Raw genomic sequence first — 24,401 nt, 5'->3', positions numbered from 1 at the left:
TAAAACAGCTCACATCTATTTCAATCATTCAACAGAATTCCAAATCGTCTTCATGGTCCTTTCAAATAAAGCTATTGACAACATGCATTAGGTGATGTCCGAAAGGGTTAAATTTTGTTTTCGGTTATGCCTTCTTACTCACTACTTGGTATGTTGAACATACCAAGTTTATTATGCAGCTCTTAGTACTAGTCTTTTTGCCAACTGAGAAGGTCTGGTATCCTCAGTTTTCATCACCTTTTTGTGCAAATGCAGGTGGTTTCAACATCCCCATCAGAACCTGAACCTGCAAGCATTGAGGAGCCTGCACCTTTGGAGCAGGCTGAGACATCAGGCGTGGTCGCAGTTGAATCTCAACAAGGTGAGCCCCGGTCAAGTAAAGTCTTGAGGAGAGCAGTTGCCGAAAAATAGTGGTGCAAAAAGTGGGAGCTTTCAAATCATTCTTGATTTAAGTCAGGGACAATTGTGAGCGCTTGTTATTTCTCAGTTCATAAAGTTGTGAATTCACACCATATGTTTTTCCAGAAATTTGTTACCTCTCCGTTCATAAATGCATTTTTGTTCCCGCATTCTTTTGGAATGTATTGGCAAGTGGACCTTTGAGGCATTCTGTTACTTGCTCGAGATGATATTGCTCATTGACAAATGAGAGGTGGTAATGTACATTGCTCGACCTTTTTATATGATGGTTTAGTTTTGCAGCAGTGTAACTATAGTAACCAAGAGTTTGTGACCATTTGTTTTTGCTATTCTCCTCTCACATATAAATACCCTGAGTTCATATTTGCCTAGTTTTAATGCAGTTTATTATTCAGAAGGATCACTAAATGCTTACTGCATTATCACTTTGGTGCTGGTTCCAGGTACGTCGCGTCAAGATGTGCCGCCCACGGTTAGAAACGAGAGTAGTCAAGATACGGCCAGCTGTACCAAGGATACGGGAGACCGTTTGCGAACTACGGGCGGCTCCTCACCTTCGGCGACACCGTCTTCCAAGGACGACGACAGATCCCAGAAGCGAGGAGATGACGACCCAGATCCCTGTAAGCTTATGTCCATATGCCTGTTGTCCATAAACCCAATGGGCCTTACTAATAAAATACTTTTTGTTCCTGCAGCCAATGAACGAAGTGCTGTCGTAACAAGCAATGGTGCTGACGTGCCTGCGGAGGACATTGAAAGGCTGCGGGGCACGGTAATGTGCTTGCTTTGACCACTTTTTGTATGCTTTAGTACGAGGCACCTGTGTTGGGAGAAAGGTGTAGCTTGAGCTTCAAACTGAGTCACTTAGGAAAAGCTTGTGGTTTGGCATTCTTCATGTCTTTAGTCAGAGAATGGATGCAGTCAAAGCTGATAAGGGGAACTTGAGAGGAACCTAGCTTCAGGGCTCAGCCTACTTTTCACTAAGAGACCTAGCTGGGAGAAGTCAAGCTTCCCAGCAAAACAGCTTTCTTTCTGAGGCTTCCAGGAGTTTTCTTCCTAATTCCTACTTTCAGCTACTTGAGTTATCATTCATGCTTTTGACAGCGTTTTTGCTAAGTCATGTTTCCAAAATATTTACTCCCGATGTTACTCATATTACTAATGGTTCGAAGCAAGTAAATTGAAGTCAGAAAACTTGGTATTTTTTCAAGTTAAGCAGTAGATGTTAGAGCTCTGTGTTTAGTGACTGTGAAGTGACACCACATTTCTGTGCCTAATGTTCCTGCTTTATGCTTGTTTCGAAAAAAATGAAAAGTGAAATTGTTGGTAACTTTTAGATGATGCCTTTTGTTCAGAGTATGCGAGACTATCTAGATCAATCAGCTCATAAGAAAAGACGTTTTGACCAACTTTTACGAATACATCTTTCCAATTAAGAGAGCATTTACATTTCTTTTTACAGACATCATCGCCTCCAAGTTCCATAGTCCTATCTCCCGACAAAGACTCAAGTTTTGAAGCCATGCCTACCGTAACCACAGAACCCGCAGCTAGTCGCCGGAAGCCGTCCAATGAAAGGCTGCCCATCGAAGGTGTAGCTGGTCCAAGCGGAATCTTTAGCCTGCGAGCCACCCTGAACGGCAGCATCGGTTCATCCACTCCGCGATCTCATTCTACTCGCGAAACCCCGAAGCAATTTCCAAGGTCGACCCAGGAAAGGAGGATAGGCGAAGGGGAGCAACTTTTACCTGCGCCTGCAGCAGAACTGGCATCTGTCGCTGGCAGTGCCAACGACAACGTCGCCGCCGCGGGTTCAGTTGCGATGACAAACGGAATCTCCAATGAGATCCCGCTCGAAGTCCTCAATGAAGTCTCAATCGCAATCTCAAGTGCCACTTCAAATGCCTTGTCCAACGCCATCTCAAATGTGGTTTCGAACGTGGTCTCAAACGTAGTCTCCAACGTCGCCTCCAATGCGGCCTCCGACACCGCCTCTAACAACAACTCTAACGAAAACTCGGACGCGAATTCGGTTGAGAACTCTAACGAGAACTCGCAGGAGGGCAACAACGTGTCGGGGGCGGACGAGGACGACTCCGTCGGACCGCTCCAGGAGTCCATCTCAAGCTCGTCGTCGATGTGCTTCTTCCGCAACCCGGACGAAGAACAGTCGGCCATCATCAGCTCGTCGTCCAACGAGCACGGTCGGCGGGACTGCGGCAAGTTCAAGCGCACGTCCGACGTGAGCAGCTCCACTTCGGTCTCTGCTTCCTCGGTCCTTCTCAACGTAGCGACGCCGTCCGTGGCGGCTCCTTCCACCAACGAGCAGCGCCCCCTTTCGACGAGTGCGCCATCTGTCCAAGAGCAGAACTCTCCGGACCAAACGGGGGAAAGCGGACCGTCTGCAACAAACTCGCGGCCGCCCGAGAATGGAGACGGTTCCAACGTGACTTCGGCTGAGTTCGAGATTGCAGTTGTCTCGTCGCCGACTCCCGAAGGCCGGGAGTCGGGTTTCGGGGTCGAGGAGAGTTCGGTGGACGTTACGAGCGCCGAGGCGAGCGACATCGTCAACGGAAGCAGCGCCGTGGAGTCGTCGGAGCAGGACGGTGGGGAGGTTAGCTCGGCGATTTTGATGGAGCCTGGTCGGCAGGAGGAGGTGACGTCAGCGGAGAACGGCGGCTCGTCGTCAGTCGCCGGCAACGAGGTTACTTCAGCGGTGTCGTGCCGGGACTTTGGGGATGACGATCCAGACGACAATGAGGCGGGTCCGCTGGTGAGCGAGCTGCTCGTGGACGGGGAGGTGAGCACGGCGGAGGCGGTGCTGGTGAGGACCGAGGACGTTGCCGAGATCACCTGCTCGAACGTGGACCTTCCGGGCGTCCTTGCGGACGGCGTGCTGCACCTCGACCGGCGACCCCTGTCGGTGTCCAGTACGGAGGAAACGGAATTTTTAGGTGAGCTGTCGCGTGGTAATTGGGTTTGTAGGTTGTCTTGCCCTAACCTCTTACAACCTCTGTTTTATAAATTGTTTTCATGAGAAAATTGTCATGACCGAGGGTCGTGGACGAGCGTCTAGAATGTATGCTGGGAGCGTTACATCGCATTCAGGCTATGTATAAAGATTGTCCCGTGTAACATACAAAGGACACCTCAGCAGGCCTAAACCTGGGTCAGTTTTGTGGCATGGATACTACTGATCTGCGAAGCACAGCTACTCTAGAAGAATATGTGATTTTATTTCCATGAAAATGTGCCGGCAAGAGAGGCATGTTTTGAATGAAAATAAAATAAAATAATAAATAAAATATAGTAAGAAAAACATAGATAATAAAAAGTAGGGGTGTGTGAATATTCGAGATTTTGAAATGAATAGAATATTTTTCTTATTCGATTCATATTCGATTCGAGAATTGCATTTTATGGAATTTCTGAATATTCGATTATGGCCGAATATTCAGGCAATGTATGAATATTCGAGCAAATAGCGAATAATCCGCACATCGGACATGCCTTGAACATCCAAAGCTTTCTTAAAATCCAAGTTTAGTTGCCTAAAATGGCAGATAATGTAGCCCTTGCCGTTTACGTTATACATAGAAGTACTGTGTTTGTACAATTCTAACGTGCAGCCAAATCTACCAAGTAGGCAGATTTAGCTCCCAGATATTCAAAAAGTAAATTGCTGCCGATTCTGCCGCACAGGTAAAATAATGAAGGTCGAACAGATACCTTACCTCATAGAACAGATTTTATGAAATGCATGCCAACACAAAAATGGATACCACGCAGTAGTCGCCGTTGTCGGAGCCCGACGATGGTTGTTCGCTCTCCACAGAGGTAATCCTTGCTTTTGTCTAAAGCAATTTAGGCGCCACGTGTCTTGCACTTGTACGAGTGCCTGATCATCGCTTATGGGAGGGTCGTCTTCCAAACACTTCGCGAGCTCGTCGGGTCGCTGGAATTGGGAGGCCACGCACTGCTACTTCGTTGTTATCTTTTCCCGTGAGCGTGATGGCCATTCGTTTCAATAAAGCCTCCTAGTGGAATTTCCTTTGTTTTTCTGTCACGATGATGACACGAGTCCTTAGATGCGAGAGATTCGCGTGATACGGATACCAAAATGGCGAATGTAAACCTACGGTCACTTAACCTACGGTCACGGTCACAAACTGTTATACAGCTTGTATAACTGTTTTTCATGCAGTTGAACCTGTTAAATTGATGCTTCTTGGGTCTTGTGTTGCCCTATTGCAAAGAGCTGAAGATTCGAGCCTACTAAAGTTTGCATTGGAAATGCATACTATCGATAGTGTCAACTCTGGAAGTTTCCGTGTCCACAGATGTATCCTCGATGGTGACACATGACATTGTGATGTCAGCTGAAACGTGACCCCCGTGACATCACGTGACACAATGACTTCACATGACACAGTAGCGTCGCATCGCATGGTCATGTGACGGTCACCAGGTGACTTGACAGCACGATGCCACATCGTGGAATATAAATATATAATATAAGACAAAAACATTTCCTCAACTTTGAGGTGTGGTACTTTGTTCTAAATCAAGACTTTGGTCCGAGTCCCACTGGCGTGCAGACGCCAAAGTTGATGGAATGCTTGTTGGCTTCACATCGGTTTCATCACTCCTGTCGCTGCCCAAAAAACTATCGTCCAATCCCCCAAAGTCGGGAAGGCATTCTTGGTTCCAGGTGCGTGAGCATTAATAACTCATAAAGGTTCTCGTATCTCTTCGTTGGCCAAAGTGTACCTCCGCAGCAAGGCCACGTTGTTTTAGAGCAGATGCTTCTGCTGTTTTTTTTTCTTGGCTAAATGGAGCGTTTTCTCTTTGTCAAACAGCAAAACAAACAAGCAAACATCCCAACGTAAAAGGAGCAACAGGGGAGGTTTTGCCGCTTGTCGAAGAGCGTGCTAAACACATGCCCAAACCGAAACAGAAGCGCCACTCGTGGTTGACCTTTAGGGTCTGTAGGGGGTGGCACAAGTGACACTCGTTATTGGTAGGCAAGGGGTTGAGCTTATGAGAGTGGTTGTTGCCTGGTTCACGTTTTCAGGTGCAGTGGAGGTGGATTCCCACGAGATGCCTCTGGAGGTGCGCGTCTTCAGCGATGTGGGCACGAGCAGCAGTAGCAGCGGCGGGGCAGCTGTTGCGGTGCCGCCGGTGGTCTCGGAAGCGTGCGTGGATGTCGTTGCGGCTGCCGAGTCATCCAGGGCGGTGGCGGCACCCAGCGTGGACGATTCCCCCGACACAGACGATCGGAGAAACGCCGCCTCCGACCAGCCGAGCCAGTCCGAGAATGAGAGCTCGCCTGCGGCTGTGCTGGACGACGCCGTGGAGTCTTTGGGTGATGGCGAGCAGGTCTATCAACTTCTCATCTGTGGCTCTGGTAAGTGGGCTGGCTAATATGGCATCCACTAGAGTGCTGCCTCGTATGCTGTTGTTTTCCATACCGAAAGTCTTTTTGCCCCTTATGTGGTCGTACGATGCATGTTGTTGCAGTAAAGTGCACCTCAGTGATTTTGTGACTATGGATAGAACCAGCTGAACATGTTGTGATGAAGGAGACGGTGGCGCTAGGGCAGTGGCATGTCTGACCATGGTGCGCCAGGCTCTGTGCGCACGGCCTGGCTTCTTAAAATATTTATATCTCATTGAGTGAATATGTCTTTGTCATTTGCTGCCGGTCGGACACCATTGTAACAGTATATAGAAAGAAAAGCAATGAGAGAAATAGTAAATGCTGGACTAATAGCTGCAATGATATCGAAGATCTTTTTCTTGCTCTACTATGAAGCCGTTACTCTCTGGTTTGAAATTTCTAAATGGGAAACTTCTTCATCTTTATATATCCGAAGTGATGGTCCCTGTGGAACATTTTTGCTTTCTCGTGCAGCGCAGTGAATTGGGCACTAACACAGTTGTCGTTCTATCCACAAGCATGACCCAGCTAGCTGAGTTCCAATCCATTGTTAGAATTTGTGGTGATTTGGGGCAGCTTATTGCGATATCTGCCCAGCTTTTGCATTTCACACTCCTGTTGTGCGTGTATTCATGGCATGCGCTGTGTGAAGAATGAAATGATATTGAACTAAACAATTTTATTCCAACGAAACTACCCTGCTTTACTGCCGTCCTGAGAAACAGATATACCGTAATATTCCGAATCATCGCCCACCTAACTTTTTGGCTGAATATCAGTTTCTCAAAAAACGCAGAGTGATTGCCCACACCTACAATTACCCAAACGCTGACTCCGTGATTTGCGAAAGCGCCTTTTCCACATCGCATGTAGAAAAGGCATTGTGGCATGCCGAGAGGGGTATTCGGAACGCCAGCGACAACGTATCAGCGGAGATGACGGAGAGAGCCTAGATTTAAAAGAGGGAGCAACTCCAACCATTGACACATTGAGAGCATTTGCGATTTAAAGGCGGAGAGGCGGACACATTTGCAATCGAGCAGTTGCCCCCTGTCTTAAATCTAGGCTCTCTATACCAACGAAAGACGAGCTTGAGCATGAACTTGGTGCCGTGCGCGCTTCCTTGTTTGCTTCGTGTTCCGTGTCGGCATCGCTGGTCGGTGTGGTTGCTCTTGCACAAAAGTCTTAACTTTGCTCAAGCACCGATTTGGTAATCATCACCGCCCAACGATAGAGAGTCTTTGCACTGCTGGCACCTCAATGGGGAACACAAAGGCGATCTCCTTGAAACAAAAGCGTGCCGTCCTCGATGAAGTGCGCACAAACTTAAAGAATGCCGTCCATCGCCGACGTCCTCCGTGGCGGCCATCACAGCTGTCGGCACGGTCCGTACGCAGCTCGCAGGATCTCTTCTCGATAGGAACTTTTCGCAGTTGGCAAGAAGTGCTTCTGATCTAGCAGAGAGTGGATGCAGGGAAACCTCGACCGCTTTTTGCAGGCACGAAAAACATGAGCCCGTGACGGCCCATGTTATCTTTTTTTTTTGTGTGTGTGTTACTTTTATGAGTTCAGATATAACGAAGAAGCGGACATAACTAAGTGATTTCTGATTTCCGTTGACTTCGTTCTAACCGGTCTCTACACTGTGCACCAAACAAGAAAGTTGCGCAAGAGCCTGCTCCTTGAGGTTGACAAGGCTCCCAACTTAGCCCAACGCCAAAGTATTTGCTAACGTGATAACCGACTTTACCACTTCCTCAGCATCGCTCTTCAGTGATTCTTTCGCTTGCTCGCTCTTTGCAACAGGTTGTTTTTTTATTTTCTTGTTGACTTTCTTTTTTTACTAATGAAGAGAAATGGCGGCATTAGAAACGTGCTTTCAAGGAACAAACGTTCGTGCTGTATGCCGTTCGGCAGTGTTCATCGCGCGTATGTGAGCAACGGACTTTGCGATAGTAAAACATTCTTTCATGCACATTTCTTGTATAGAACAATAGATCTAATTCGAGTTTTGAGTTTAATGTATCTCTTGTGCAGCCTCGCTAGGTATGTACAAAGAAATGGGCTTTTTTTTTTTTTCATTTTCTAAACTTTTTGTGCTTACCCAGCGAGACATGGCCTGCCCCACTTTCTTTTATGAATTTCAGGCAGCAGGGGGTGGGCAATGACTTGAAATATTACTGTAAGGGATATCTGAGATGAGTCCAGGTTAGTTCAATTTATTAGACTACATCAAAGGCACTTCAAGTGAAGTCCAATACTTGAGAGAGGGAGAGATGCCTACTGGGTTTGTTGAAAGACTCAATATTGGCCCTTATTTTTATAATGGTGCTTTTACCTTTGAGTGAGCGAAGGCCTGCACTTCAGTTTGAACAGCGTACCAACGATGACATTCTGTAATGTCCAACCTAATTATCCGCCCATCTTGGCTTTTCTCGTTTCAGAAAGCGGGGAGGGCCTCACGTCAGTCATGGTTGACTCGGTGTCGAGCACGGTGTTTGGGGCGCAACGAGTGAGTGGACCGTCCTCGTCGACGTACCACCTCCTCTCGTTGCCTTCCTGCTCGTCTTCTGCGCCTAGAACCGCCGCCTCTTCGTCCTTCGTGCCGTCCGACGCACCTTCGCTGATGGCACCTCAGGAAGTCACCAGCGCCGAAGGATCCTCGGAAAGCTCTTCTTCTTCCTCGTCGAGTGCTTCGCATCCCGCCCTCGCAGATTCGTCGGCTAGCGTCTGCCTCCGCGGCGCGCCGGCCCAGCCGAGAGATTTGGGAAGTGTCCATGTCCAGCCGGACGATCCGCCCAATGCGCTGGAACTGGAATCCAGCATTTCCCAGAGCGTCGACGACGCGGAAGCGTTCGGAGTCGGGACGTCCACCGCTGCATCGTCTTCCGCGTGCGAGGTGATCCTCGTCGGCCACGAGCCGATCGTGACCTCCGAGATCGTGATCGCGGCCGAGGAAGAACTTGTGGAACCCGCGGAGTCCTCAGAAGACTGCCCGGCAATCCCCGAAGATCCGTCGGGGAACTCTGTGGCCGTCAGCTCGTCCGCCACGCTTCTCCCTGCTCCAGAACCGCTCTTAAATGGCCTGGCAGAGGACGAGGACTCCGAGAGCGCCTCCAAGTTCCTCCCTAGTGGCGGTGAGGTGGACTCGGCAGCCAGCTCTGTGGCTGACCTCACAGAAGTGGCCGTCGTGGTCGGAGAGGCTGCAGGGGTCGCAGACTCTAATGTCGTAGAACTTGCGGTGACGTCGTCTGCTTCCACGGCGCCGGCGTCCCTGTCGCAGCCGAGCACATCGCGGGGGACGACCTCGCAGCCGGCGAGGCGGAAGCGGCGAGTGAGTGCCGTCGCGGAGGAAGCGGCCCTGGTGTCGGCACACGTGTCCGGATGGGCGAGGCTTGCTTCGGGGCTGTTGGACCGCGTCTGCCGGTTCCGGGGAGCGGGCAGGCCCAAAGGGATGCTGCCGCCTGCTCACTGGTTTCTCGAGCCAGGTATGTACGCTCCAGCACATTCTTTTAGGGGGAGGGGAGAGCAGGAAATAAGCCTCCAAGTTTGGGCAGTCCTGGCTGTGCGGCCTGCCGGAAATGCCCAAACGATGAGAATGGTTTTCGCCCTTTTTCTTTTTCACCCCGTTGATTTGTTTGAAATGCCCGTTAAAGGGAAGGGGGAGCACTTTTCAAGAAAGCTGAGTTGGGAACAAACTTCTGTAGCTTTTTGCCCGTGAATTCGGTTATCGCACTTATCTTGGGCAGAAGTAAATGTAAACCGCATTTATTTTAAAAACCACGTGCTGCGAATGCCGCACGGCATGCGGTGATCCTCTATGCCGCCTGTTATCTGTCCTGAGCGTCGTGATGGCATCGTCAACATCCCCGAGCCAGCTTAGTGGCGAGCAAGGATCATCTGATCCTGCCGATGACGTCACTTTTGTCCGTTTTTTGTCTTTAAACCTTTATTGCCTTTAAACGCGACAAGAGCAAGCGCTTCCATTACGAAAGGTAGTTTTCAATGACAAATCTGTCGCTATGTCACCGTTTACACTCACTTGTCTTCAGGGAGGCCTAGTACTCTTTAACTTCACCTATTCTGGAGTCATCTCTAATTGCTGCCAAGCCTCAGCTCGGCAGGAGATCGTCAATGGCGGCATTACTCGCACTCGCTGTGGCGACGACTGACATAGTCGTGGTGGCGCACCGTCTAAACAGGGTTGCCTGTTTGTAGTCTTTAGCGTAGTCGAACATGGCGTCTTAGGATTGCCAGCCGCAATTTCGGAAAGGTTCTATCAAGAAGGTTTCTTTGCATTTTACGTTTGTCACTCCCACGTCTGGATAATATGCAAAACAGCACCGTTGTGTTTGTACTAGCTGTGTCATGCAGTATATGTTTTCCTTGCCAGGCATAGTGTGGTGACCAAAATTGATTTTTAGAACTGGGGGTTGCCTTTGGTTTGGCCAGGAAAATAGTGACCAATTAGGCCTACAGGTTGCACCACTTCCAAACTAGGTTGCAGTAGGGTAGGGGCTTTTAGCAGTACTTCTTCAGCATTTATAGGCATTAGCCTGCTGCAAGTCTTGCTTCTCTAGCTGTGACCAAAGTGGAACATTTTCGTGGGCGCATAATTCAGTGGGGTGACGCAGTTGACTGCCTGCAAACTACCATGAATTGATCTGTCGTGCTGATATTATTTGTTTCTTTTTGCAGTTGATCCCGAAGATGCGCCCGGGTATTACGAGATCATTGGACAGCCCATGGACTTCGCTACCATCAAGAAAAAGTTGGAGGTAAGTGTGCTTTTCTCTTTGGTATTGCAGTCACCTGTTAGAGGCAAGGAGTTATTGAGACACGGGTGATTGACATTCAGCTTTGCATGCAGTTGATAGGCATCTGTGCTCGCAAGTCTCATGGACCCGAATTTATAGTACTTACTATAGATAAAAATATCAAAGTCGAATCTAGGGGTTTTACGTGCCAAGCCAAAAGAGGGCATCTGGGGTTTGATTTCAACCACCTGGGTATCTTCTGACACGAAACCAAAGCTTCGGCTTGTCTGCAAATAAGCCTCCGTTAAATTGCGTGCACCTCAGCCAGAATCCTAAACCACCAACTGGGGATCTTTATGTCCGAGGTGGCTCTTATAGATAACAATATAGTTCTTGCATACATCATAAGCGCTTGTCAATCACAATATTTATAGATCACAATGCTGCACAAACAAAGAGATTTTGGAGAAAATGGCATTGTTAGGAGCATGATGGCATTGGAAAAGCTCAAGTGCACTGCTAGATGAATAAAGAGAAATTATGTGTGGAGCAGATGAGCATTTATGCTTGTGTAGTGTTCATGCAGTGTGCTTCATGCGCAAGTATCTCGTTGCAGAGTGGCCAATACAGAGACCTCGCAGACTTTCACGCAGACATGTTGCTCGTGAAGCAGAACTGCGAGACGTACAACCCTCCCGAACACGAAGCATGTCGTGACTGTGATGAGGTGTTCACCTTCTATCTTCAAGAGTACAATCGCCTTGTGGAGAAGTGGCAAAAGGTGAGTAACCCTCACCGTTACTGTTTCATAGACTTTTTTTCTCTCAATGAGAACATATAACTTGGGTCAGAGCTGTGCAGTCGGTTCAAGCCAATTTCTTCCAGACATCAAATCGGATCATATCAAGTCAATTTGTTTGTTTTTGGGTAAAGTGCATCGGACAAGTACTTGAAGTAAAGCGCAAAGTAAACAAGAGGTTATGTACCTCAAGTAAAGTAGTAAGTTCACCGGGCATGATGTACTTGAAGTACTATAAATGCAATGTACTTTCAAAGTAAAGTACAAGTACTTTTGAACACTCATTCCCCTATACAGTGTTTTTTTTTAGGGGCGAAGCTCCTCAGGGGCTAGCCATGTCCGTATGTCCGTCCAATGTCCGGCGTCGGGTGCTCGTGCTCATGTGCTTGTGTAGGGCAAAAAACAAAACAAAAAAAACAATCGCATCTCCACGTGGTGAATTATGTTGATTGGGGCGAAGCTCTGGTGGTGCTTGTCTGCGTAGACGGTGAGCCGCAGAATGCCGAGCCTTTCGTTCGTTTTCATCCATGTCAGAAAGAGAATGTGTGGTATGGAGCGTGGTTATATACGCATTTGAGCATTTGACCGCAGCGTGACGTGGATGAAAACGAACGAAAGGCTCGGCATGCTGCGGCTCAGCATCTATGCAGACAAGTACCACCAGAGCTTCGCCCCAATCAACATCATTCACCACGTGGAGATGCGGTTGTTTTTTTGTTTTTTTTAATTGATACATTTGTGCCAGGGGTAGTCAGGGGTGCACCAGTTGCTTTTTTTTTTAAAATAGCGGCGAATATTGGGTAAAGTCAAGTGGCCACACAGTCACTGATCTCTATTTTATTAGGCTGGATCGCGGATCAGGAGCCCGTCAATGTCGCCACCGGCGGCCATTACTTTACACCAGGCGATACACGCAGGTCTATGGGAGAAACGCACGAAAGCAAGAATATTGAAGCATGTACGCTGTGCTCGGAGGCGAGTATTTTATGGTGTGCTGCGATCCTTATGTCGGGTGTTTTGAGGGTCGCCAAATAAAAAAATCAAACGTACCGAAGCACCTACGGCTGAGCTGGCAAGCTTGCTCTCGTAGTGAAGTAAACAGAGGAACTTGCCGTCAATAAGACCGTCCTCGGGGAAGTCCAGACATTGATGAATGACAAAGAAGTTCCATCTCGACAACGACTTTCCGAGAGTGAGCGAATTCCGCGTAGCAAAGCCTTCGAGCTTGTTGTCTGCTAAACCCAACTTAACGAAACCGCCACCGACTCTGCGGTAACTCTAGGTAACTCGCATCATTGAACTGCACTACTGCGGAGTCACTCTCGACCACAAAATATTTATTTATAAGAATCGCGAGGGCTGTCAGTTTTAATGTTTGTACGCAAGCTATTTGACGGGCTTATCGAAAAGCATCCAAAAAGTTTCAGTGCCGAAAACGGCTTAGAAACAGGGGAAAACGGCACTTCTTCTCGTTCTTCCCATAGAATCCCATGCATTGGCTGGTGTCAATCAATGGCCGCCAGTGGCGACACTCGGCCCCAGCTGCCGAGGCCGCGGTCCGTGATCCAGCCTACTACAATAGAGATCAGTGCACAGAGTAGTACCGTATTTGCACGAATATAAGATGTTTCTTTTTCTCAAATTTAGTGCTCCAAAACGCACGTCGCATTATATTTGGAATCGTGTTCAGCCACCAGGCACACGAGTCTGGAGAAATCCATCCTTTCGGCTTAGGGCAGGAGATCGGGTGGGAAAAGAAGTGGGGGTGTGGGAAGGAATTTATTAGCTACTGGGCCACCTGAAAGGGGGAATAGGAAACATAAAAAGCATTTTCATCGCTCTTGTATTTGTACACCGCACGCGGAAAAGCACAAATGCAGGGCACCATGCCATGCTGGAAAATGCGGGTACTGGCCAATTCAAGCTAAGTCGAGGCAGGCCAAGTCAAGGTAACTCAAGCCAAGCCAAGACTACCCACCGTGTTTACGCAATGTGGAGAGGTGTTTGTTTATGTCCCTTGAGTAGGGACCAGAACTAGAACGAGTGTAATGAAGTCCAGCAGTCTTTTTTTCTGCCTGCGCATTTTTTAGTTTCTGCTCCAGAGTTGTCTGGTGTTTGTATGTTGGTGCTTCTGCTTCATGCCTCGCTTTGCTTGTGGGCTGCCCTGGGGCTCACAGCGAAGAAAAAGCGGCTGGATGCTGCTACGTGTCTGGAAGTTGCCAATTTGATTCGAACGGTAGGAAGTGAGGAGTGAAAATGAGTGCAGTCAAAACATAAACTGATATTTCTTGTATTTCCATTGCCTTTTCACTTCTGCTATGCCCCCCAGTACCGTAAATTTACTTGGCCTCGGGTTGCGTTATCATAGTAATAATATTTTTTTTGCTTTTTGAGGACATCAAAACCTGCCCTCGCATTATATTTGTGGTCACATTATATTCGTGCAAACACGGTAGTTGTTTTACTCTCACTGACAAACTATTTAACACAAACAACTTATAAGGCACGTATTTGTATTGGTCTTATAGCCACCATTACTTCACTCGGAGAACGGACTAAATGATATCTCAAAAGACGATAGCGCGTTTTCAGGCAATGATACACCATTTTTCTGTTAGAGGTTGGTGAACTCTTATACTCGACCTCGGAAGTTGTGTATAATAGTGGGAAAGTCAAGGACTTGAGTGTGTGGTCCTCCAAAGAGCTTATTTTCATTGAGACGAAATCTGGGGAATGTACCGCATTTGCATGAATATAACGCGACCATGAATATAACACGTGGGTGAGTTTTAATGCCCTCAAAAAAAAAAAAAATTACTGCTATTATGACGCGTGCTGGAAGCCGTGTAAATTTACGGCACCGGGGGCATAGCAGAAGTGAAAAGGCAATGTAAATCGAAGAAATATCAGTTTATGTTTTGACTGCACTCGTCCTCACTGCTCAGGTCCTTCTGTTTGCAATCCATTTGGCAACTTCACGGATATGCAGTTGCAGGGTGCCCCTTGTCTGGTAGTTCCTTTTCCTTTGGTGTGAGCTCCTGGACAGCTCACAAGCAAAGCAAGGCACGAAGCAGAAGCACCAATGCACAAACACCAGACCACTCTGAAGCAGAAACTAAAAAATGCGCAGGCAGAAAGAAAGACTGCTGGACCCGATACACCATCACACTTATTCTTGTTCTGGTCCCAACGCATAAACAAACACCTGCCGTTGCACGATTGCGTAAACACAGTCGGTGGTCTTGGCTTGGCTTGTGTTGACTCGATTGGCCTGACTCGAAGCAAAACAGAGTTCCAATGGCACATTTGTTTCTTACATCTTCTTGCATGATCATAATTGAAACATCATGTGCACCATATTTTCAACCATGAAGAGTGGCTACGTTTGACCCTCGTGCTCTTATTAAAACTGTTTCTCGCTACCACCGCTGGGGGATTCTTTTTGGCTTCTGGTTGACCAAGAGAGCGTGCCGAGCCCTCTATCTGCGTCTGGTGCATGCCCTGGCTTTGCCCGCTCCTCCCATTGACCAAACTATGATGCCTGGAGCGAGTCCCCGACTGGTGTGTGTAGCGTCCTATGCTGCCCATGCATCAAAAGGGGTCCCAAAGTGGCAACAAATGACGTCACAGAAGCCGGAGTGTCATGCTGTCGGAGGTTGCGATCCTGGCAGTTGGCCGTAGAAATGCTGGAGAAAAGCACGAGCAAACGCGAGTTTCGCTAACATCACTGCGTCCAAACTCCTGGTTTCTGAAGCTTCCGTGGACTGTCACACCAAAGAGTGACCTGCGGCAGAACAGGCGTCTGCCGCATACATCACTACTGCTGGAACACCGCCAGGGTCGCGACCGGCGACAGTATGACACTTGTGTGACGTCACCAGGTGGAAATCGGGGGACCGCTCGATAAACACGCCAGTCGGAGACTCATTCCAAGCACCATAACCGAACGTTTTCTATACACGGCTCTGGCCTGACTTTGCTTGGCTTGAATTGGCCAGTGCCCGCATTCCCGCTTGGCGCTCTGCATTTCTGCGGCGTGTTGTTCGGCGTGCGTTGTACAAACACAAAAGTGATAAAAAATGCTTTTTATGTTTTCTATTCCCCCTTCACATGGCCCAATAGCTAATAATTCCCTCCCCCACCCACCCCACCTTTCTTTTCCCACCCGATCTCCCGCACTAAGCCGGAGGGATGGCTTTCTCCAGACTCGCGCGCCTCGTGGATGAACTCAGTTCTGGATATAAGGCGAAATACGTTTTGGAGTGCATTATTTCGAGAAAATACTTGCGTGATATCTGTACAAGTATGGTAATTTGAAGTCAAGAGTTGTACTTCCCTTGAAAAGTATGAGAGAAAAATATTTTAAGTAGATTACAAGTTTTCTAAACCTAATTGAAGTAGTTCTTGAAGTACAATGTACACTTGATGTACTTCCCAACACTGGGGACTGACACTCGGTGATTCCCTGGCCTGTAGCAGAAACTGTCTCGATTACAGTTACATTTTGCCTGTCTGAACGCGTTGGCTTCTGAGCTGAACTGAATATGCGATTATTTTTGGGGTCGGAGGAGTGTTTTTGTTTGTTCTCGACTTAAACTGGGCTTGGCTCCTTAAAGGTGAGCAACCTTACCTTCTGTAAGGCAGAAGATCGTCTTAGCTTCCTCCTCCCTCAAACCGTCAGTGTGGAGAATGAGGAAAAAGGGGATTTGGAGAGGAGGACATGCCCCTGCAGGCTTTGCTTTGAGAGAAGATGGGAACTCTTGGAGGAAGAGGGAGGCAGAAAATGCGGAAAAAAGGTACCGCAAAGTACCGAGCAAATGCCCATGCAAAAAAAAATCACGAAACAGTGGGGTTGGACGTTTGGTAGGTTTGAGTGCAGGAAAGCAGAAGGGCCACATTATAGGCCCTTGTTTTATCCGACAGAACAGTAGAGGAGTAATAGTACAAGTGCCTGACGAATATTTTAAAGCAATTGCGCCACCCCTGTCAAGTTTGCTTTACTCTCGCGTCAAGCTTCATTGCTTTGCACTGACGCACGCGTGTAAAGCTTCACCACTTTGCGCTGGCTTCTCGGAGAAGCAGCCGACGCGGAGGAGCACTTCATAGCTCGGTGGGCTCGGAAGTTTGCGGAGGTTGGTGCTTGATGTGTCCTTCGCTTATATTTCGGATGTTCCAAAAGTAGCTGGTGAGCGCTTATTGTGACATGGGTGCTTGTTCGGTATTTTAAGGGTAGTTGGCAAAACGGGAAAGCAGATGGCGCACGCTGTGGACTTCTGATTGAATGTTCGATAATCAAGTGATGACTCTGACGAGTTTGTTAGCGATTCTCTTCGGTAGAAACTAGCTTCCTGACAATTTGCTTACAAAGTCTTTTTATTCGTTTGTTCTATTCTGTGGCTAGCGTTTCCCTCTCAAGCTTGCTACTGAAAGAAGGGACCTGGTATGGTCCTCTCGTTGACAGTACCCCTTCTCCCTTTCAGAGCCACCTACTGTCCTCGCCGAAAAGGTCGAAGTTTAGCTGAAACAGCAGCAGTCATCCTTGTACAGTGGGCCAGTGCATCATTCACCCTGTATAATTGACATTTGTGATATCTGCCACAGCATCATGTTCCCTCATTTTGCGCAGGCCTTAAAGAAACCTACTTAGATGTAGTGGCACCATGCTGTGCTATGTGTAGATACGAGGTGTGTCGGCGTGTCAACGACGGATTAGCTTGTGTTTTGTTTGTTTCATCAAATCAAATGGCTTTCAGAGCTCCACCCGCTGTAATATATATGCGTTCCACTTGGTTATATGGGTGTGGGAGAGAAACGAGAGATAGTTCTATACTTTGGAGGTTTTAATCGGGATGGAAGGGTGGTTCACACTTATTTAATGAACTAGAGCTGCACACTAAGGTAGCAGTACGCATCAGTTAGTTGAGTTGTGTATTGGAACGCTGTTTTATGCTGCCAACAAATGCCATATCACACTGATTTGTTTTCTTCCTTTCTCTGTAACAACTTCAGAGCTGTCATGGTCTTCTTCCATTTTGTGTTTTGCACTGTCAACTAATTAGATTTTCTTTTCTAGGGGTTAACTTATTTTTATAGTTTTTGTGTTTGGCTGTAGGCTTTTTGCAGTGTAGTTAAGGAATGCAATGGAGTATGTTTCGATGGCTGGTTAACTAATCGCCAACGAGTCATTTTTACACTTCTGCACGCAAAGAAAACGTAGAGGGCAGGTTTTGTTACTTTGTTGCGTAACTTCTAGATTGTGGAGGATTACGGCTGAAAGAAAGTAAAATTCTTCCGTGCAATAAGCTGTTTCCAAGTTGGGAGCAAGCAGGCTAGCATAGTTATCATCAAGTGGCATGCTTTACTGTATCGATTCACTGCGGGGTGGTGAAAGCTCATGCGCTCATTCAGCGTTTTTGTACAAAGGAGCTTTATATGTTGTTATAAAGTTGATAGTTGTTAGGGTGTCAAAAACTGCTTTTCGAGTGTGTTTAATGGCGCTTTGTGTAAATACGTCGGCTGGTTTATACAAAGGAATAATATACTTGTTGTGTTTTGCTCTTGATCGGTTTATTGTACAGTGTACAGGATATGTGATGTAAAGAAAGGGTATTTTTAGCTTTCATTTTTGTACATGTAGACAGCATTTTGACTGTTTTTTGTACTCAGTGCTCGTGTGGACTTTCGATTGCAGCTAACAAAGCCTATACCACATAGCTGTTCTAAAATACTCAACGCAGGTGTGAAAGAAACATAGTATATCGGTTTATTTTTCTGATATGAAAGATGAACATGCTCATGAGGAAATAAATGGTGAAAAAAAAGGCAGCACATTCTTCTTTGTTTATGCTGCTTGTGCATGTTCCCCCACTTGACACTTTTTATTGTACAAACCGTTATGCAATCACTAAAATTCGTTTTGCTCTTTATTTATTTGTGAAATGCATTTTCTGTCCCTTCTTTCGTACATTTGTTATCATTGCTACTTTGGGTTGATTGTTTTGGCTTCTGCTTTGGCAGTGCACACGTTGTGCCCCATACTGCACTCAATGTGTGTTGTTTGCTTCTGACCCGCAACTTGAGTTTCCTCGTGATCTTCGTCGTCAGTGTGACGCGCTAGCTGTGGAGTGCATTCCTCGACAGGGCAAGTGCAGTCAGCAGCAGCATGAGGGGCGAGAACACCGCAGAAAGAACTCCAGCACCATACATCCCTGGAAGAGTACAAAATGCAATTCAGATAGATGCTTTCTGCTATTGGCATTGACAAAGTGAGTACAGAAGGAAGAAGCCTCAGTTGTTCCGCTTCAAGCACAAGCTTCCTGCCTTCGACAATGCTTCGACGTCTCGTGCACCTTGAGCGCACGCACGCGTCCAAAGCATGACTGAAGGCAAGGAGCATGTGCTGGCGGCCGAGTGTTTGAAAGACGCGCCCTGCAGTTCTCATTCTGTAAGTCTTGAGAAAGCTTGGAGCAGATTGAAAGTAAGGCGAGACCCCGGTAGTGAACATTTCATTTCTCGTCTAATTAGTATTAAATTTCTGCATGTTTAATATTTAGGTGCCAAGAACAAACATACGCTCATCGTTTTCATACCCATCATAGTTTTTGAGAAAATCTTAACTTCATTGGAAATGTGCCAAACTTTTTGACAATTCCCCATAAAACTCTATGGCCCAAATATGTTTGCATGTTCTACAAGGATAGTGTGGAACAGAACCACTCATAACTTTAGCATAATTGTGTATAAAGATGAGGAATTTTAATTTTGCTCGTCATTAGGAATGAGTCATTGAAAGTCTTTGCCAGCTAGAAAATATTGCAGTTAACATTTTCTAGAAATATCAGTATTGCACGTCCTCATTTATTAAATATCCACCCCTAAAGAGAAAAAAGAAATTGGTTCTAAATATCATGTTTAAAGGTACTGTTAGTAAAACAGCGTTGTGACGAAAAAAAATTCTTTTGAGAAAACGGGAAAAACTTTTAAACATGCTTATAAACAGCCGAATATGGAACTTCAGTAATAAAAAAAATATTGTTACTGCAGTGCAATTTATAACGATAATGAGAAAACCTGAAAATGCAATTGTTATAACCGATTATCGTTGTACCTGGAATGGACACCCCGCGCAAAAAAAAAAACAAAAAAAAAAAACGCATGTTTTTCTATAAGCTGATCGTTATAAGCGGTTCATCGTTATATGTGGTATCGTTATAGTGGATTGCACTGTACATATAAAAAATTATTTAAAACTAATAGTAAACAAGTAAACACTTGAGCATTATGAGCCATTTCACATATCAAAAAATATTTGGCTCTTTCGAAATAATTTAAAATAGCTCTAATTTAAAACTGCTGGGGACCGAGAAGAGTTGAACCACGCGAATGTCACTGAATTGGATTACCGCTACGGATTCGAACATTGAACTGTTCCTTGACTAGTGCGGGAATGTGCCGATTTAATGGTTGTCCAAACAAAAACGCAAAATCTGTCAGGGTTAAAAAAAAAAAAAAAAAAAAAAAAAAGGCTCGAGGTACACCTAAGCACTTCGTATGAGTTGTGAATCCGAAAGCATGCATGCCGTTCCTCCGCTCCCTTAGTTCGTCTGCGGCGTACTCGCTGACCTTGGGCGTGGAGCGGTGGAACCGCTGCCTCGCGGACACGCAGCGCCATGGGGTGGCGCTAATTGAAACTGACGGGTGGCAGCTTCATATCACTGTCATTTTGCATGGCTTTCTGTGTGGTTTCAAAGCTGGGATGCCTCATATCGCGGCTTCGGGAATTTATCTGCCGTTTGGCGCGGTATGACGGCGACTCGCTCCATGGGACAGTTAATGCTTTCACAATAAAAGTGTGCACACGCTTCTCAGAAAACATGAATGTTGCGGCTCACGCGTCCGTTTTCAGTGAGGACATTACAACCACGCGAACAGTACGACCTTCGCTCCACCCCTTTCTAGTTTTATGGGAGGTTGGGAACTGTCAACACTGAAGGCCTTGACGACAAGCCTGCAGAGTGTGCGAGTGACTGTCAGGACCCACGTGATGAGCACGCTTCAAGGTCTGCCCTAGGACGGAAGCAAAAAAATAGCTTCCTCCCCTCCCCTCCCCCCCCCCCCCCCCCCCCCCCCAAAAAAAAAAGTAGGAAGCCAAAAAGAAAAACGTTCCAAACTGACTCATTAAAACTTTGGTTTGGGCTAGTTGGTCCATGGTAGGTATAAGGTTTAAAAGCGCAAACAGACAGGGACAATAGAAATAACAAACGAAAGGGACAAGGCGCGCGATGGCACCTTTGGCTGGCAGGCATGCCCGGTGTTCGTGAAGGAAGCTAGAGAGACTGCTTGTCAGCGTTGGTTGTTTGTCGCTCTGGTTGGACTGGGACATTACAGAATGGTCCCCAAATCCCTATTGTTTCGTTGGCGTCTCCCAGAGACTTCCGCGTGTCTGCGTTTGCTTATTTTGGGCACATTCCGGTTCATGTGATATGCCTTGATCAGATGGATATTGCATTATTTATGAATTTCGTATCTTTTATATCATTTTCTTTTTATGTCCAAAGTTATGGTTCGTAGAACGTAATAAAAGTCGGGTCCATATCATATGAGTGAATGACGTTTTAGCGAACAGCGACAATCGAGCGAATCGACGTTTCAGCAAATAAAGGGGGTGCGCGTTAATCCCCCCCCCCCCCCCCCCCCCTCCCCCCGCCGCACTGCGCTGCGCTTCGCCGGCGGCAGTCTGCGGCGGCTCATTACAAAAATGTGAACCCACTTTGCCCACCCGAAAACGCCAAATGACACTATTCGCTAAAGTGTCGTTCGGTGCAACGTGGGCTTTCGCCAAAACGTCATTCGATCAAATGAGTGCCTCCAGTGGATTTTGAGTTCAAAGCAAATAGTGGTTTTCGCCGAAGGTTTTGAAGTTTATTCCTTTCGGATCAACCGAAAGGGAAACAGAGACTAAAGGCAAAAAAATGCCTGACGAAGGTATCTGTCCTCCTGCAGTTTGTACATACGGTACACAGTATAATACACTTCGTACAGCCGTATGCATCAGCAGTTCAAGAGAATGTTAGGGCTTTGTGTGATATTATGACGAGAGGATCACAGGAACCTAATGTCGAATAGTTTCTCTAATACTTTCACTACTGTTGTACCATGCTTGAACGAAATCCTAGCTGAATTCGTGAACGTGTTCCCCAAGGTTCTACTTGTTCATTTCTATGTTAATTTGAATCAAACTATATATTTGCGGACTGTGGCCTGGGAAAGTCCGGTGCCTTGGGATGGCAATTAAACGACGGAGTTGACATAGAACTAAACCTACAGAGCTGCACAGCTATACATGACTGAGTGAGTTTATTAAGGTTGCTGTATGCAAATAACTCGATCTAAAAAATCACGAATGATTTTTTTGAACATTGCAATTAAAATATTAAGGCACAAAACTTCGGGTCGTGTTTTTTCTTTTCTTTTTTTTTTTCTTAGTATATTAGGCGCGCGCGTGCCCTATCCCGCTTCGAAAGTGTGCTTTTCTCCGTAACACGATTGCGATTTTCACCTTTTTAAAAGTGTTAATTATTCGCGGTTGGTTACCCCGTGGAGTGCGCTTCTTACCGAACACCGGTGTACTGGGGAGAAGCACCATACGCGGAGTTCGCTTCCGCGGTGTTGCTTCTCCGCAGTGCACCCATGCTCGGTAAGAAGCGTGCTCAACGGGGCTTACCCGCCGCGATCAACACTTTGAAAAATGCGAATATCGCAATTCATCTCGAAACAAATATCGAATAGCGTATTACCCAAAACTAGTATTTGAAAATTAAAAATATTCGCACAACCCTAAATTTTTTAAGTTCTTTAACGGACTTACCTTCGTGGGTTATTGTGAATGGAATTTGCTGAGGGTTTCGGCACATACCTAAGGATAGAAAAAAAAAAGTTCGGTGTAAGCAGCCAGCCATAACTAAATAACTTAATCTCTTCCAGAAATTGTGCGCCATCCAATACAAAAAAGAAAATTGGGGGTAGCAACATTCTAGCATAGTTTGGAGAAAAAAAGAAGAAAAAAAAAAGGTGCTACGAATTGCCATTCTTTGCCCAAATCTTTTGATATCCGTGACACTATACTATTTGGGGGTTGCTTTGAAAACAAAAGCATTTATTTAGAAAAGAACATCGCGCATTTTTACCTCATACAAATAAGAACAATACTGTTCTTTCTAACGATGTACCCAAAGCGCAGCTCTTGGAGAAAGGAACTCGGGTGTTCATAATACACCATGCGTCGCAAAACGGTCTTACCAGTGCAGGACTCGACGTCCGTCATGCTCTGCTGCTGACCGGGCGCATCATCTTTGCCAACGACCGCGAATGTCAGAGCGGAGCAGCTGTTAGGACCCCCTGGATTTGGAAAAAAACGAGAGCAGCACTGTGGCAGGTGTCTAGCCGATGGTACCGCGTGCGTGGCTGAGTCGGCAGCGCGCGCGGCTCCCGTGGGAATGAACCGGGACCGAGTCCCGCTTGTCTTTTATTTCATCGTCCGCTCCTTCGCTGTACAGTTCTAGCCAACGTCAATAGAACCCTCAGTTGGGAAACTCGCCGTCGAAACTTGGGCCACTGGCATCCACCGAGACCGAGCTAAATACGACAACAGCGCCACTCTTCGTCATTTGTCTGTACTGTGGTCACCTTGAGCTTTTAGAAAGCATGTTTTTGCGTTGAAACAAACGGAAATACTCTTTTTGTATGAAATTTATTGGAGTTTAGTACAAAATGAAGGGCGCGTGATGTTTTTAAAATCTTTAGTTTGCAAGGTTTTGTAGCACAATTAATATTGTTTTTATACAACCATGCCTCAGCGGTGCTTTCAGGTAGCGCGTCCCGACCTAGGTGCATTTTAACTTCGGTAGTAAGACGCGGCGCGTTCGGTGGGGGGACCGGGGTGGCGCCCCTCTAACCTCTTCCACCGTATCTATTTCGGCGCCAAAATGGCCGATTAAAGCCCAAAATAGAAGTCACGTGCAGTTCCTCAAGTGGCCGCTGCGGGAGAAATGGCGGCGTTGTGTTCGCCATTAGCTCGGTTCTCGAGGACAGATCGGGGCCACTTTTTAAGAGCAGTCTCTATAGCAGTTTCCCAACTGAGTGGTTTAGTAACGTTGGTTCCAGCGCATTCTCCTCATTCGCCGCCAGTTCTATGCTCAGTTTCACATCCGACGGCAGCCACAGCTGCGATTCGATAAAGCCAAACGGGCAGCGGCAAAAGTGCTTCGTCACGACTCTGGTCCTTGCGCGTTTGCTCTCATCGGCTAAACTAATCACGCGCAGAAAAAGCGCAGGTCCACGCCCCATTCACTGTGCGTACGGTTGGTTTTGTCGGAGATAGAAGACACAAAGAAGTGTACTGTCGAAACCGGTTATAACGAAGTTAAAGGGAATCGGAAATCACTTCGCTATATCCGCTATTTCGTTATAACAGGCTCCAGTTAACCAAGTGTAAAAGGGAATGGGAAATCGTGATCACTTCGCAGTAGCCGCTATTTCGTTATAACAGATTTCGTTATAACCGGTCTCGACATAGTCCGTCACGGCAAACGCTTTAGTGTATACCGTCGCCGGTGTGGGCGAACGCGGATTTTTTGTAAACAGTGAGTTCGTCGATAGCGCTGGCTGTGGTACGGAGTATACTTCTTCACTCGGACAAGAGACGAAATTACTGCCTACGAAAACGAACACGAAAACGGAATTTCACCAATTTGTTATTTTCTTTCTCGTACCGGTGCGACAAATGATGCGTAGACGAGAACTTGATGCGTATTATCTAAAATACTTCTCTACGTGGCCGAACCATTAAAATAAAATTCACTAGGGGAAGGCAGGAGGCCCGGACAATGTTTGAGGGAAGGAAACCACTTACTCTTGCACGGCCTGGTGTAGTTGAAGGAAACGGCCTTCACTGCGAGAAAGAAAGGTTGTCAGGGTTCGGCAT

General features: G+C 46.8%; 2 protein-coding genes across 2 annotated transcripts in view; one reads left to right on the top strand and one right to left on the bottom strand.

Moving 5' to 3' along the window:
• The window catches only part of LOC8052648 (mucin-5AC), a 41,994-nt gene extending 24,950 nt beyond the window's left edge, over positions 1-17,044 (top strand). The window contains exons 15-23 of the mRNA XM_029982416.4: positions 256-361; positions 864-1,043; positions 1,119-1,195; positions 1,886-3,377; positions 5,498-5,830; positions 8,308-9,351; positions 10,562-10,641; positions 11,237-11,401; positions 16,900-17,044. Coding sequence (XP_029838276.3) covers positions 256-361; positions 864-1,043; positions 1,119-1,195; positions 1,886-3,377; positions 5,498-5,830; positions 8,308-9,351; positions 10,562-10,641; positions 11,237-11,401; positions 16,900-16,941 — 3,519 coding nt within the window. The 3' untranslated portion in view covers positions 16,942-17,044. The remainder of the gene's footprint in view (positions 1-255; positions 362-863; positions 1,044-1,118; positions 1,196-1,885; positions 3,378-5,497; positions 5,831-8,307; positions 9,352-10,561; positions 10,642-11,236; positions 11,402-16,899) is intronic.
• Positions 17,045-18,159: 1,115 nt separating this feature from the next.
• Positions 18,160-24,401, bottom strand: part of LOC8052634 — a 39,093-nt gene continuing 32,851 nt past the window's right edge. The window contains exons 15-18 of the mRNA XM_029982417.3: positions 24,330-24,368; positions 22,718-22,816; positions 22,287-22,334; positions 18,160-18,627 (exon numbers count right to left, since the gene is read on the bottom strand). Of these exons, the coding sequence (XP_029838277.3) occupies positions 18,533-18,627; positions 22,287-22,334; positions 22,718-22,816; positions 24,330-24,368 (281 nt within the window). The 3' untranslated portion in view covers positions 18,160-18,532. The remainder of the gene's footprint in view (positions 18,628-22,286; positions 22,335-22,717; positions 22,817-24,329; positions 24,369-24,401) is intronic.

The sequence above is a fragment of the Ixodes scapularis genome, unplaced genomic scaffold (genome assembly GCF_016920785.2).
Source record: "Ixodes scapularis isolate PalLabHiFi unplaced genomic scaffold, ASM1692078v2 PGA_scaffold5__190_contigs__length_132052651, whole genome shotgun sequence".
Classification (NCBI taxonomy): domain Eukaryota; kingdom Metazoa; phylum Arthropoda; class Arachnida; order Ixodida; family Ixodidae; genus Ixodes; species Ixodes scapularis.
This window is presented reverse-complemented; position numbering and strand designations above follow the sequence as displayed.